This window comes from Platichthys flesus, chromosome 21, assembly GCF_949316205.1.
Source record: "Platichthys flesus chromosome 21, fPlaFle2.1, whole genome shotgun sequence".
NCBI classification, from domain to species: Eukaryota; Metazoa; Chordata; class Actinopteri; order Pleuronectiformes; family Pleuronectidae; genus Platichthys; species Platichthys flesus.
This window is the reverse complement of record NC_084965.1, coordinates 217,501-231,875: the sequence shown is the minus strand read 5'-3', so window position 1 is coordinate 231,875 and position 14,375 is coordinate 217,501. Positions and strand designations below refer to the sequence as shown.

Here is a 14,375-nt window from a genome sequence, read left to right as displayed (position 1 = left end):
TTATTGACAGGCATAACCTGGTTTATTCATATTGTTTCCCAGTGGAAGCATATATATGACAAAAATAAAAACCCTTCCACGGAGTGGTCAGAGGTCATAGTCAGGTCACTGGTGGGAGGAGCTTGTCAAGGTGGATTTTCGACTAAATACAAATAATCTAGGAACAAAAACGAAGTTATTCCAATTGAATATTGATTTACAAAGTGAAGTCAGTGTTTATTCAAATTAACCGAGTCGTTACTGGAGACTTTTTGAGGTTTGTGTATTTAACCTTTAAAAAAATATCGAATTCAAGTTTGAGCCTTGAATCAGTTTCTCGTGCTTTATTATGAAGTGTCTGACCGGAAGCGCCTCCTGCTAGCTCCGTTAGCTTGTTAGCTTCTGCGGCTCCGGTCCGGTGGACCCCTCTTGCCTGACAGACAGTCGACATGAAGCCGGGGGGAGGCTCCTCGGTCCCGGGGACAGCGCCCAGAACAGCGTCTGGATGGGAAGTAGGTGCTATCAGCTAGCGAACATCCGGTCAGCCGGAAGCCGCTTTAAGTGTCAGTCTGTCAGTCTGTCTCTCACTCTCTCAGTCTGTCTCTCAGTCTGTCTCTCTTTCTCTCAGTCTGTCAGTCTGTCTCTCAGTCAGTCCCTCAGTCTGTCTCTCACTCTGTCAGTCTGTCATCAGTCAGTCCCTCAGTCTGTCTCTCACTCTGTCAGTCTGTCGCTCAGTCTGTCTCTCTTTCTCTCAGTCTTTCTCTCAGTCTCTCACTCTGTCTCTCTTTCTCTCAGTCTGTCAGTCTGTCTCTCGGTCTGTCTCTCACTCTGTCAGTCTCTCAGTCTGTCTCTCACTCTGTCTCTCACTCTGTCAGTCTGTCTCTCAGTCTCTCACTCTGTCTCTCTTTCTCTCAGTCTGTCAGTCTGTCTCTCTTTCTCTCAGTCTGTCAGTCTGTCTCTCAGTCAGTCCCTCAGTCTGTCTCTCACTCTGTCAGTCTGTCGCTCAGTCTGTCTCTCTTTCTCTCAGTCTTTCTCTCAGTCTCTCACTCTGTCTCTCTTTCTCTCAGTCTGTCAGTCTGTCTCTCGGTCTGTCTCTCACTCTGTCAGTCTCTCAGTCTGTCTCTCACTCTGTCTCTCACTCTGTCAGTCTGTCTCTCAGTCTCTCACTCTGTCTCTCTTTCTCTCAGTCTGTCTCTCACTCTGTCAGTCTGTCTCTCAGTCTGTCTCTCACTCTCAGTCTGTCTCTCACTCTTTCAGTCTGTCGCTCAGTTTTTCTCTCAGTCTCTCACTCTGTCTCTCTTTCTCTCAGTCTGTCAGTCTCTCTCTCGGTCTGTCTCTCACTCTGTCAGTCCCTCAGTCTGTCTCTCTGTCTCTCAGTCTGTCTCTCACTCTGTCAGTCTGTCTCTCACTCTGTCTCTCTTTCTCTCAGTCTGTCTCTCACTCTGTCTCTCACTCTCTCAGTCTGTCTCTCAGTCTGTCTCTCTGTCTCTCAGTCTGTCTCTCACTCTGTCAGTCTGTCTCTCACTCTGTCTCTCTTTCTCTCAGTCTGTCTCTCACTCTGTCTCTCACTCTCTCAGTCTGTCTCTCAGTCAGTCCCTCAGTCTGTCTCTCACTCTGTCAGTCTGTCGCTCACTCTGTCTCTCTTTCTCTCAGTCTGTCAGTCTGTCTCTCGGTCTGTCTCTCACTCTGTCAGTCTGTCATCAGTCAGTCCCTCAGTCTGTCTCTCACTCTGTCAGTCTGTCGCTCAGTCTGTCTCTCTTTCTCTCAGTCTGTCAGTCTGTCTCTCAGTCAGTCCCTCAGTCTGTCTCTCACTCTGTCAGTCTGTCGCTCAGTCTGTCTCTCTTTCTCTCAGTCTTTCTCTCAGTCTTTCTCTCAGTCTCTCACTCTGTCTCTCTTTCTCTCAGTCTGTCAGTCTGTCTCTCGGTCTGTCTCTCACTCTGTCAGTCCCTCAGTCTGTCTCTCAGTCTGTCAGTCTGTCTCTCAGTCTGTCTCTCACTCTGTCAGTCTGTCTCTCAGTCTCTCACTCTGTCTCTCTTTCTCTCAGTCTGTCTCTCACTCTCTCACTCTGTCTCTCTGTCTCTCAGTCTGTCTCTCACTCTTTCAGTCTGTCGCTCAGTCTTTCTCTCAGTCTCTCACTCTGTCTCTCTTTCTCTCAGTCTGTCAGTCTGTCTCTCAGTCTTTCTCTCAGTCTTTCTCTCAGTCTCTCACTCTGTCTCTCTTTCTCTCAGTCTGTCAGTCTCTCTCTCGGTCTGTCTCTCACTCTGTCAGTCCCTCAGTCTGTCTCTCAGTCTGTCTCTCAGTCTGTCTCTCACTCTGTCAGTCTGTCTCTCAGTCTCTCACTCTGTCTCTCTTTCTCTCAGTCTGTCTCTCACTCTGTCAGTCTGTCTCTCAGTCTGTCTCTCACTCTCAGTCTGTCTCTCACTCTTTCAGTCTGTCGCTCAGTCTTTCTCTCAGTCTCTCACTCTGTCTCTCTTTCTCTCAGTCTGTCAGTCTGTCTCTCAGTCTTTCTCTCAGTCTGTCAGTCTCTCTCTTGGTCTGTCTCTCACTCTGTCAGTCCCTCAGTCTGTCTCTCAGTCTGTCAGTCTGTCTCTCAGTCTGTCTCTCACTCTGTCAGTCTGTCTCTCACTCTGTCTCTCTTTCTCTCAGTCAGTCTCTCAGTCTGTCTCTCACTCTGTCAGTCTTTCTCTCAGTCTCTCACTCTGTCTCTCACTCTCTCAGTCTGTCTCTCGGTCTGTCTCTCACTCTCTCAGTCTGTCAGTCTGTCATCAGTCAGTCCCTCAGTCTGTCTCTCACTCTGTCAGTCTGTCTCTCAGTCTCTCACTCTGTCTCTCACTCTCAGTCTGTCTCTCAGTCTGTCAGTCTGTCATCAGTCTGTCTCTCACTCTGTCAGTCCCTCAGTCTGTCTCTCAGTCTGTCAGTCTGTCATCAGTCTGTCTCTCACTCTGTCAGTCTGTCTCTCAGTATGTCTCTCACTCTCTCAGTCTGTCTCGGTCTGTCTCTCACTCTCTCAGTCTGTCAGTCTGTCATCAGTCAGTCCCTCAGTCTGTCTCTCACTCTGTCAGTCTGTCGCTCAGTCTTTCTCTCAGTCTCTCACTCTGTCAGTCTGTCGCTAAGTCTTTCTCTCAGTCTCTCACTCTGTCTCTCTTTCTCTCAGTCTGTCTCTCACTCTGTCTCTCACTCTCTCAGTCTGTCTCTCGGTCTGTCTCTCACTCTCTCAGTCTGTCAGTCTGTCATCAGTCAGTCCCTCAGTCTGTCTCTCACTCTGTCAGTCTGTCGCTCAGTCTTTCTCTCAGTCTCTCACTCTCTCAGTCTGTCTCTCGGTCTGTCTCTCACTCTCTCAGTCTGTCAGTCTGTCATCAGTCAGTCCCTCAGTCTGTCTCTCACTCTGTCAGTCTGTCGCTCAGTCTTTCTCTCAGTCTCTCACTCTGTCAGTCTGTCGCTAAGTCTTTCTCTCAGTCTCTCACTCTGTCTCTCACTCTCTCAGTCTGTCTCTCGGTCTGTCTCTCACTCTCTCAGTCTGTCAGTCTGTCATCAGTCAGTCCCTCAGTCTGTCTCTCACTCTGTCAGTCTGTCGCTCAGTCTTTCTCTCAGTCTCTCACTCTGTCAGTCTGTCGCTCAGTCTTTCTCTCAGTCTCTCACTCTGTCTCTCTTTCTCTCAGTCTGTCTCTCACTCTGTCAGTCTGTCGCTCAGTCTTTCTCTCAGTCTGTCTCTCGGTCTGTCTCTCACTCTCTCAGTCTGTCAGTCTGTCATCAGTCAGTCCCTCAGTCTGTCTCTCACTCTGTCAGTCAGTCATCAGTCAGTCCCTCCCCAGCCTCAGACGGGGACCGGTTGTCTCCAGCTGTCCTCACGGTGTCTCGTGTGTTGTCGGCAGGTCCCGGTAGCAGAGGACATGTCGGAGCCGGATCCTGATGATTCTGGTAAATGTCCACAGACAGAGAGAAGATTCATCACAGACACACTCACTGACGCTCTGAGTCTGTAGATGAAGACAAACCTACAAATTTGACTAGATTTTATTTTGAAGGGCCGTGGAGTTGTGTTCCTCCTTTCTGTCAGATGACTGGGACATGATATTGTTCCCAGAATGCTTTGCAGCTTGACAGCAACATCAGCTGCTGTGTAGTCACGGCAACAAGCTGAGAGACAGTGTTGAAGTCACCATGGCAACCAGCATCCAACACACAAACACACAGTTGTTAACACTAGGATGACAATGTGAAGTGTCTCACCCGCTCTCCCTGTGTGTGTCCCTGTGTGTGTCCCTGTGTGTGTCCCTGTGTGTGTCCCTGTGTGTGTCCCTGTGTGTGTCCCTGTGTGTGTCCCTACGTGTGTCCCTACGTGTGTCCCTGTGTGTGTCCCTGTGTGTGTCCCTACGTGTGTCCCTGTGTGTGTGTCCCTGCGTGTGTCCCTGTGTGTCTCCCTGTGTGTGTCCCTACGTGTGTCCCTACGTGTGTCCCTGCGTGTGTCCCTGCGTGTCTCCCTGCGTGTGTCCCTGCGTGTCTCCCCCTGTGTGTGTCCCTGTGTGTGTCCCTGTGTGTGTCCCTGTGTGTCTCCCTGTGTGTCTCCCTGTGTCCCTGTGTCCCTGTGTGTGTCTCCCTGCGTGTGTCCCTGTGTGTGTCCCTGTGTGTGTCCCTGTGTGTGTCTCCCTGTGTGTGTCTCCCTGTGTGTGTCCCTGTGTGTCTCCCTGTGTCCCTGTGTCCCTGTGTCTCCCTGTGTGTGTCCCTGTGTGTCTCCCTGTGTGTGTCCCTGTGTCCCTGTGTCCCTGTGTGTCTCCCTGTGTGTCCCTGTGTCCCTGTGTCTCCCTGTGTGTGTCCCTGTAGCTTCGGAGCGGGACATTTACATGAGATTCATGAGACGTCACCGATGTTACGACATCGTCCCGACCAGTTCCAAACTGGTTGTGTTCGACACCACGCTGCAGGTCAGTCACTACATCCTTATTATTATTATTATCGTTATCATCATTATTATGTTTTCTGTTGTTGTTATTGTTGTGATTATTAATTACATTTTATTTGTGTAGCGGCAAACCACAATATATTTATCTCAAGCTCTTCCTCCCACAATGAGCAGCACTTTGTGACTGTGTGGAGGAAACTCATTACTGGAGGACCCTCTAGAACCAGACTGGGGGGGGGGGGGGGGGGGTCCAACAGGACCAGTAAGAGACATGTCCATCATCTGAGGACATGAGAAGCTTGTTAGTGACTGTTAACAGCTGTTTCTGTGATGATTCTAAATCATGACTGAAGGTTTCAACAGGTTCGGTTAGGGTTAGGGTTAGGTTAGATTAGGGTTAGTTTAGGGTTAGATTAGGGTAAGGTTAGATTAGGGTTAGTTTAGTGTTAGGCTAGATTAGGGTTAGGGTTAGATTAGGGTTAGTTTAGGGTTAGATTAGGGTTAGATTAGGGTTAGGTTAGATTAGGGTTAGTTTAGGGTTAGATTAGGGTAAGGTTAGATTAGGGTTAGATTAGGGTTAGTTTAGGGTTAGATTAGGGTTAGGTTAGATTAGGGTTAGATTAGGGTTAGATTAGGGTTAGATTAGATTAGGGTTAGTTTAGGGTTAGTTTAGGGTTAGGCTAGATTAGGGTTAGGTTAGATTAGGGTAAAGTTAGGTTAGGGTTAGTTTAGTGTTAGGCTAGATTAGGGTTAGGGTTAGATTAGGGTTAGTTTAGGGTTTGTTTAGTGTTAGGCTAGATTAGGGTTAGGGTTAGATTAGGGTTAGTTTAGGGTTAGATTAGGGTTAGATTAGGGTTAGGTTAGATTAGGGTTAGTTTAGGGTTTGTTTAGTGTTAGGCTAGATTAGGGTTAGGTTAGGCTGTGGGTCCAATCAGCTGAAGCCTCTGGATGTAGAGAGGGCTTCTAAACACAGGTTTATTTACAGCTACTTTAAAAGCGTGTGATACGCAGCCGGGTTACAAAGACGTTAATCTGATTTAATTAGGAACTATTATTATTATTATTATTATTATTATTATTATTATTATTATTATTATTATTATGACTGTTGTTGCTTTAGGTGAAGAAAGCGTTTTTTGCTCTTGTGGCAAACGGAGTGAGAGCTGCTCCTCTGTGGGAGAGCAAGAACCAGAGCTTTGTAGGTAAGAGTGCGTGTCTGTGTGTGTTTGCGTGTTTGTGGTGTGTTTGTGTGTGTGTGTGTGTGTGGCATGTGTGTGTGCATGTCCGCATGCGTGTGTGTGTGTGTTTGTGTGTGTGTGTGTGTCTGTGGTGTGTGTGGCCTGTTTGTGTGTGTGTCTGTGGTGTTTGTGGCGTGTGTTTGTTTGTGTGTGTGGTCTGTGTGGTGTGTTTGGCCTGTGTTTGTGTGTCTGGTGTGTGGCGTGTCTGTGTGTGTTTGTGTGTGGGTGTGTGTTTTGGTGTGTGATGTGTGGCGTGTGACGTGTGTGTGTGTGTGTCTGTGTGTGTTTGTGTGTGTGTGTGTCTGTGTGTGGCGTGTGTGGTGTGTGTTTGTGTGTGTGTGGCGGGTGTGCGTGTCTGTTACAATTGCCCAGACTTTGTGTTGAACGATTAGTTTCCTGTGGAGAATGGTGGATCTGTGTCTGTTGTTCAGGGATGTTGACCATCACAGACTTCATCAACATCCTGACCAGATACTACAAATCCCCCATGGTAACACACACACACACACACACACATACACACACACACACACACACTGTAACACACATACACACTCGTGGTGGTGTTCATGTGTGAGCAGGTTGGTCTCATGTCTCGTCAGGTTCAGATCTACGAGCTGGAGGAACATAAGATCGAGACGTGGAGAGGTGACAGATGTTCCCTAACCCTAACCCTCACCCAGATGTTCCCTAACCCTCACCCAGATGTTCCCTAACCCTCACCCAGATGTTCCCTAACCCTCACCCAGATGTTCCCTAACCCTCACTCAGATGTTCCCTAACTCTCACCCAGATGTTCCCTAACCCTCACCCAGATGTTCCCTAACCCTCACTCAGATGTTCCCTAACTCTCACCCAGATGTTCCCTAACCCTCACCCAGATGTTCCCTAACCCTCACTCAGATGTTCCCTAACTCTCACCCAGATGTTCCCTAACCCTCACCCAGATGTTCCCTAACCCTCACTCAGATGTTCCCTAACTCTCACCCAGATGTTCCCTAACCCTCACCCAGATGTTCCCTAACCCTCACTCAGATGTTCCCTAACCCTCACCCAGATGTTCCCTAACCCTCACCCAGATGTTCCCTAACCCTCACTCAGATGTTCCCTAACCCTCACCCAGATGTTCCCTAACCCTCCTGTTCTTGTTGTCAGAGCTGTACCTGCAAGAGACCTTCAAACCACTGGTCCACATTTCACCTGACGCCAGGTATCTGTGTGTGTGTGAACAGAAAACAATATGAATGAGATGTCCCCACAAAGATACAAGTACGTGTGTGTGTGGAGATTGAAGGTGTGAATATTTCATTACGATCTGAAAACAAACCTAGAGAAGAAGAAGCAGCACTAAGCAGGTGTGTGTGTCTGTGTGTGTGTTTGTGTGTCAGTGTATTCGACGCAGTGAACTCGCTGATAACAAATCAAATCCATCGACTTCCTGTCATCGACCCGGTGAGTGGGAACGCCCTCTACATCCTGACCCACAAGAGGATCCTCAAGTTCCTGCAGCTGTTTGTGAGTCAACACACTTCATCAGTCAGACCCTTCCATGTGTGTGTCTGAGTGTATATATATATATATGTGTGTGTGTGTGTGTGTGTGTGTAGGTGTGTGAGATGCCCATGCCTGCCTTCATGAATCAGTCTCTGGAGGAACTCGGCGTCGGGACGTACGCTAACATCGCCTTCATCCACCCGGACACGCCCCTCATCACCGCGCTGTCCGTCTTCACACACCGCCGCGTCTCCGCCCTGCCAGTCGTGGATCACCACGGTAACCACTGCTCTGTCTGATGGCGGGGGGGGGGAGGGGGGGGGGGTGGCACAGTCAGAAACGTGTCGTCTGATTTGTTCACAGGCAAAGTCGTGGACATCTACTCCAAGTTCGACGTGATTGTGAGTAAATTATAACTCACATTATAGCAGTGCAGAGTTAATGAGGTCGTGAACGTGTGTGTGTGTCTGTGTGTGTCTGTGTGTGTCTGTGTGTGCGTGTGAACAGAACCTGGCGGCAGAGAAGACGTACAACAACCTGGACGTGACAGTGACTCAGGCGCTCAGACACAGATCTCAGTACTTTGAAGGAGTCATGAAGTGCAACAAACTGGAAACACTGGAGACGATAGTGGACCGAATCGTGAAGGCTGAGGTCACACACACACACACACACGCACAGACACACACACACACACAGCTAATTCACAGTAAACCTATCAAGGTTCTTTAGATAGAGGGTCCAGACCTTAAAGAAAGAGAATGACAGGCTTCATCACAGAGGAACGTTTTGAGTTTAACTGTAGGGGTGTGTGTGTGTGTGTGTGTGTGTGTGTGTGTGTGTGTGTGTGTGTGTGTGTGTGTGTGTGTGTGTGTGTGTGTGTGTGTGTGTGTGTGTGTGTGTGTGTGTGTGTGTGTGTGTGTGTGTGTGTGTGTGTGTGTGTGTGTGTGTGTGTGTGTTTGTGTGTTTGTGCGTGTTTGTGCGTGTCTCTGTGACGCAGGTTCACAGGCTTGTCGTCGTTGATGAAGACTCTCGTATCGTCGGCATCGTCTCGCTGTCCGACATCCTGCAGGCACTTGTTTTAATCCCTGCAGGTACACACACACACACACACACACACACACACACCTGTGACCTCTGACCTCAGGCCTCTAAAACAAACTTATTTTGAAGGTTTATGTATTTCATCTAATAATTCAAATCGATCTGCTTCTGTCTGCAGGTCTTGAGAGGAAAGAGTCTGTCCCCCCTCAGCCGACCACTCTGGACCCATCACCACCAGGACTGGATCAGGTCCAGGATAAGGTCCAGGATCAAGATCTAGATCCAGGTCCAGATCTGGTCCAGGATCAGGTCCAGGATCAGGATGAAGATCAGGTCCAGGATCAAGATCCAGATTCAGATCCAGATCTGGTCCAGGATCAGTACCAGGATCAGGATGAAGATCAGGACCAGGCCCAGGATCAAGATCAGGTCAAGGATCAAGATCCAGATCCAGATCTGGTCCATGATCACGATGAAGATCAGGTCCAGGGTAAGGGTCAGGGTCAGAATCATGATGAGGATGAAGATCAGGTCCAGGATCAGGGTGAGGATCAAGATCAAGACCAGGATCAACATCAGGTCCAGGACCAGGATCAAGATCAAGATCTGGTCCATGATCAGGATGATGATCAGGTCCAGGGTCAGGGTCAGGGTCAGGGTCAGGGTCAGGGTCAGGATCAGAATCAGGGTCAGGATGAAGATCAGGTCCAGGATCAGGGTGAGAATCAGGAACAGGATCAGGACCAGGATCAACCTCAGGTCCAGGACCAGGATCAAGATCAAGATATGGTCCATGATCAGGATGATGATCAGGTCCAGGTCCAGGTCCAGGGTCAGGGTCAGGGTCAGGGTCAGGGTCAGGATGAAGATCAGGTCCAGGATCAGGGTGAGAATCAGGATCAGGACCAGGACCAGGACCAGGATCAACCTCAGGTCCAGGACCATGATCAAGATCAAGATATGGTCCATGATCAGGATGATGATCAGGTCCAGGTCCAGGTCCAGGGTCACGGTCAGGGTCAGGATGAAGATCAGGTCCAGGATCAGGGTGAGAATCAGGATCAGGACCAGGACCAGGATAAACATCAGGTCCATGACCAGGACCAGGACCAGGATCAAGATCTGGTCCATGATCAGGATGAAGATCAGGTCCAGGTCCAGGATTAAGTCAAGGTTCAGGACTTTCATGTAGAGACATGGACAAAAAGAAAACTTGAACCAGATCTGGACCACGACTCTTTTAAAATATATAAATACAGACAGAGAGAGGAGAGAAGGAGGAGGTGAATGAGGAGGGGGGGGGGGGTGTAGGAGGAAGATGGGGAGTCAAAGGATGGAGGAGGTGAAGAAGAGGATGGGGACGCAGCATGACATCATCGGCCGGCGTTTCCCTGGACTCAACAAACGTGTCTCTAATCACAGAAGAAGAAGTGGCTGACGTGTGATTGGCCGGAGAGACTTTCAGACTGTGTTTCATTGGCCGACAGTCGGAGGGCGACTATTGGACAGATACTCTGGAGATGGGCTGGGCTGACGTGTGCTGGAGCCAATCAGATCTCTGCTGGTTATGTACACACATGTGTCATACATGTACACAGGTCATACATGTGCTCCTGCAGTTTGTCAGATTCTTATCACAGACCCCCCCCCTCTTTGACAGATGATCACATGACTCCAGAGCAGCTGAGAACCAGACTTGAGGAAACTTCTCCACACGACACATGAAACTCTTTGAGCCACGAACTTTGAATACGATGAACCTGAAGATGGATCTTTTTTCTCGATCTTTGTGACATCATAAAGGGGCGGGTCATGTAGTTGTCATTGGTGCTTTCGTTTTAACTGCAGCTTCTGATTGGTGGAGAGATTTAAATCGCTGAAGGATTTTCTTCCAGATGGATCTAACCTTTGAAATAAATCTGAAAACTGTTATTGTTAAATGAATGTGTTCAAAGATTCCGGTTGTGTTCAGATTTGAATGAACCTGATCACCTCTGGAACCTTTTCTCCTAAACTGCTGCCCTCAAAAGTGTTTCCTGACGTGACCCCTGGGGATTCTGGGAAACGTAGTTCTGTGTGATCAAGGCATTGAAATCAGAGTCTTCATGGGGATCCACTGAATTCTGATTGTTTTATTGTGAAAGATCTCTTTTCATGAATGTTATGATAGACATAGAAATGCAGTTACACAACTTTATCTATTCATTGCACAATATTTAGTTTCAGTCCAACAATATGTTCTGCTACTGCAGCACAAAGCGTTAACAAAGGCTTTGACTGGAATATGGTCATAAATATTAATATTGTATAAAAGTATTTGTGTATTTGAATAAATACCATAAGAGACCACCACACACACACACACACTTAAAAGAAGTCCATGTAAAATGTTGAAATTGTTTATTTCCATATACAAAAAGATAAAATTGAAATAACCCTTTGTATTCTACAGTGGTTTACATTGTTCAGTCACTGTGTGTGTGTGTGTGTGTGTGTGTGTGTGTGTGTGTGTGTTTGTGTTTGTGTTTGTGTGTGTGTGTGTGTGTGTGTGTGTGTGTGTGTGTGTGTGTGTGTGTGTGTGTGTGTGTGTGTGTGTGTGTGTGTGTGTGTGTGTGTGTGTGTGTGTGTGTGTGTGTGTGTGTGTGTGTGTGTGTGTGTGTGTGTGTGTGTGTGTGTGTGTGTGTGTGTGTGTGAGACCAAATACCAGCCCATTGTTGCTCAAATGAGAGACCTAGGCTATACATGTAAGCTGGTAGTATTGATATTTGGAAGTGTGGGGCAGGTCATAAGCTTTCGGTCAGTGGACTACGACTGGCAGGACTTAGTAAGACACGATCTAAACAACTAGCAAAGTTCTGCTCTGTATCAGCTGCTCTAGGTCGTCTTGTGTTTGGTGTAGGAGATGTTTCTTGTACCCATGAGTCACTGAGCTGTATTCAACCCCTGAGAAATGTTTGAATCCTTTTTGTATGAATATGATTGGTGGATTCAAATAAATTATTTAAATGTGGAAGGTGTCGCTGCTCTGAGGACTAGAACTACAGGGGGAGACAGAGAGAGACGCCCCCAACAGGTTCACACTTTGTGTCTTTCGGGGCAGATCCAGATCCAGATCCAGATCCTGATCCTGATTCTTGACAAACCAAACTGGAGCTTTTCATCCAGAGTGAAAATTAAACATCGATCTAAGAAGTAGAAAATATAGATATTCAGTGAACGTTGTAACAACAGGACGGACAGAACCTTTTTTTATTTCATTCCTGTTGGGGTGAATTTCTTCCATCTGTCGTTTACATACATATTTATTTATAAAAAAAAAACAGCTTCAGTTATTTACAGTAATGAAAACCAGGTCAAACAGAGACTTGTTCTTTTTTCTGTTTTGTAGAATCAGTCGTTTCTACAGTCGACACACAACAGTGAAACACAACGTAGAATATTCACATGTTCTTCTCGTCATCCTAGCGGGGGAGCGATTTGTAAACATGGCTGCCTCTCACTTTGAGCTCTGACATCATGAGTCATAGAACGTGTCCTGACAAGTTCAATAATATCTGAAGATGATTAATTTGTAATTTGACTGAAGCTCAGAAGCTGAAAATGATTCTCGTGTGTTTTCTCTATAATCTCTTCAACCTCATGGTCCCAGGGATCCTCTGGTTTCAGGACGTATGAGTGTCCGTCAGCAGAATGAGAAACAGATTCATCTCATATCTCATATCTCATATCAGATAGCTGCTTCATCTCATATCTCATATCAGATAGCTGCTTCATCTCATATCTCATATCAGCGAGCTGCGTCTCACCAGAGAGAGAAACTCAGACGAGACGTGATGTTGAAATAAATGACTTTGAAGGTGACTTCTCATTTTCCTCATTTATCTGAAGAACTTGAATATTCGCTGAGTTTCTCACTGGTCTCTTAGTTTCACCTGGTTTCTGTTCAGCTTCACTTTTCACTCTGAGGTAACAAATGGATTTGTTTCAACTTTCTTTACAATCATATTTAGTTTTTATAATAAAGAGTGAGATCCTCTGAACACAGTCGTGAAGGTGAGCCGGAGGAAGTGGAAGCTCTGACGTGCCGCCATGTTGCTGCGTGAACATGACGCCATTCATTCGCCTCTTTTCACGATTATTAATCTTCACGTTTCTAAGGTTCTTCTTCAGGGGCTCTCTACATGAGTGAGACATCCTGAGAGCTAGCTGAGTCCCGGGCTGTGGTGGACACTGGGTCAGACGAACATGAGGACAGGACACAGGTCTTTGGGTCCTGCTTGGGTCTGATGTCACATGATGGAGGGGGGGCTAGCAGCCGGACTGGTTTAAGACCAGTATCATCAGTAGTTCCTTTTCGTTTGGGTTAGCACCCGACTGGCTTCACTGTGGCGTGCTAACGATGCTAGCTGAATTCGACATTGTGCTAACACACGTCGTGGCTTCAATGAGGTAATATGTTCCTGGAAACACCTGGAAACACCTGGAACTGAGTCAGTCTGCTGCTGGCCTCCCGTCTGAGGAGAACGAGTCACGTCTCCAGATTCTGAAGAACCGCTACATGTGCAAATTTTTGCAAGTTTAGTTTCTTTGAAAAACAAATTCAGTCCAGAGACGTTGATCTCATCCTACAATCGGTTTTCATCGAAACATATTTTCGTGCACATTCGTTAGTTGGACATTCGTGAATGACAAAATGTGAAGTGAAGAAGGGGAAAAGGGGACGGATGAAAGGATGAGGTGAAATAAAGGCACAAGAACGAGAGCGTCAGGAACATTCAGTGAAACAATGAGGTGACAGGAGAGGAGAGAAGGAAACAAGGGAAAGGAGACTCAAAATACCAAACAAGGGAACAGAGATTCAAGGAAAGACCCGAGATAGGAATCGAGGGAAGAGAGACTTGAGGAGGGAAACAAGGGAACAGTGAAGAGACTCAAGGAAGTGAACAAGGGGACAGATACGTGAGGAAGGAAACAAGGGAACAGTGAAGAGACTCAAGGAAGTGAACAAGGGGACAGATACTTGTGAAAGGAAACGAGTCAACAGACAGTTGGGGGAGGAAACAAGGGAAAGAGTCGAGGTTGAGCCTAAGATAAGGAGACAAGTGTACGGGTTGAGAAATAAAACAAAAAAGGCAAGGAGAAGGGAGGTGAAGAAGAGGAATGGAACCTGCCCGGTCCAGCTGGGTTTCTATGATGTCTGAAAACACGTTTATTCTTCTGAAGTATTTACAATGTGCATCTGTGAGACTCGTAACCTGGAAACATTTCAATACTTAAGACATTCACTAGCATAAAAAACAAAGAATCAAATATCATGTGACTACAAAGAACAAATCAAATCTAGAAACAGAAGACGTAGAAAAGTCTGAGGTATTTCTGGTGTATTGAGGTGATCTGGATTTCATGAGTATCGTTTTGACCGTTTTTCTTTAGTCCTCGTTTCATCGTCCGGGATCGAACACGCGTCGCTTCACGTGTCCGATGCACCGACGGTCGAACGAAGGAAAAGAAAATACAGAAAAATATTCATCTTTGAGTTTGAATCATGATCTTCATCATCATCATCATCATCATCAGCAGCAGCAGCATCGTAGACATTCACGTCACATGTTCCTCACAGAAGGGACGACAACACAAACATACATCAAAGTACTTCATGTTTAAAACAACATAGTTCTCGTGCTTTGTTTTCACAGCTGGTCGACGACCTTTGACCTCAG

At 47.0% G+C, this 14,375-nt stretch overlaps 2 protein-coding genes across 3 annotated transcripts in view; one reads left to right on the top strand and one right to left on the bottom strand.

Moving 5' to 3' along the window:
• The first annotated feature begins 394 nt into the window (after positions 1-394).
• Positions 395-11,668, top strand: LOC133932903 (5'-AMP-activated protein kinase subunit gamma-2-like). Of its 2 annotated transcripts, none has more exons than XM_062379786.1 (13): positions 395-491; positions 3,852-3,897; positions 4,801-4,901; positions 6,000-6,081; positions 6,549-6,607; positions 6,720-6,765; positions 7,273-7,327; positions 7,506-7,632; positions 7,725-7,890; positions 7,975-8,012; positions 8,119-8,265; positions 8,612-8,705; positions 8,834-11,668. In XM_062379786.1, exons 1-13 carry the CDS (start codon positions 429-431, stop codon positions 9,820-9,822), a joined length of 2,013 nt encoding a protein of 670 aa, XP_062235770.1. In that variant the 5' UTR covers positions 395-428; the 3' UTR covers positions 9,823-11,668. The 2 variants fall into 2 exon arrangements, with proteins under 2 accessions (XP_062235770.1, XP_062235771.1); XM_062379787.1 differs by having other exon boundaries at positions 402-491; positions 6,000-6,077.
• Positions 11,669-11,918: 250 nt separating this feature from the next.
• The window catches only part of LOC133933139 (activin receptor type-2B-like), a 12,590-nt gene continuing 10,133 nt past the window's right edge, over positions 11,919-14,375 (bottom strand). Inside the window, exon 11 of the mRNA XM_062380124.1 lies at positions 11,919-14,375. This exon is cut by the window's right edge and continues 1,167 nt beyond it. The gene's annotated coding sequence lies outside the window, so the exon portion shown is untranslated.

Excerpts from the sequence above, each read along its gene's own strand:
- LOC133932903 (XM_062379786.1), top strand. The coding sequence starts at position 429 with ATGAAGCCGGGGGGAGGCTCCTCGGTCCCGGGGACAGCGCCCAGAACA. Across the intron at positions 492-3,851 it reads GAACAGCGTCTGGATGGGAA|GTCCCGGTAGCAGAGGACAT; the intron begins GTAGGTGCTATC and ends TGTTGTCGGCAG. Across the intron at positions 7,328-7,505 it reads CACATTTCACCTGACGCCAG|TGTATTCGACGCAGTGAACT; the intron begins GTATCTGTGTGT and ends TTTGTGTGTCAG.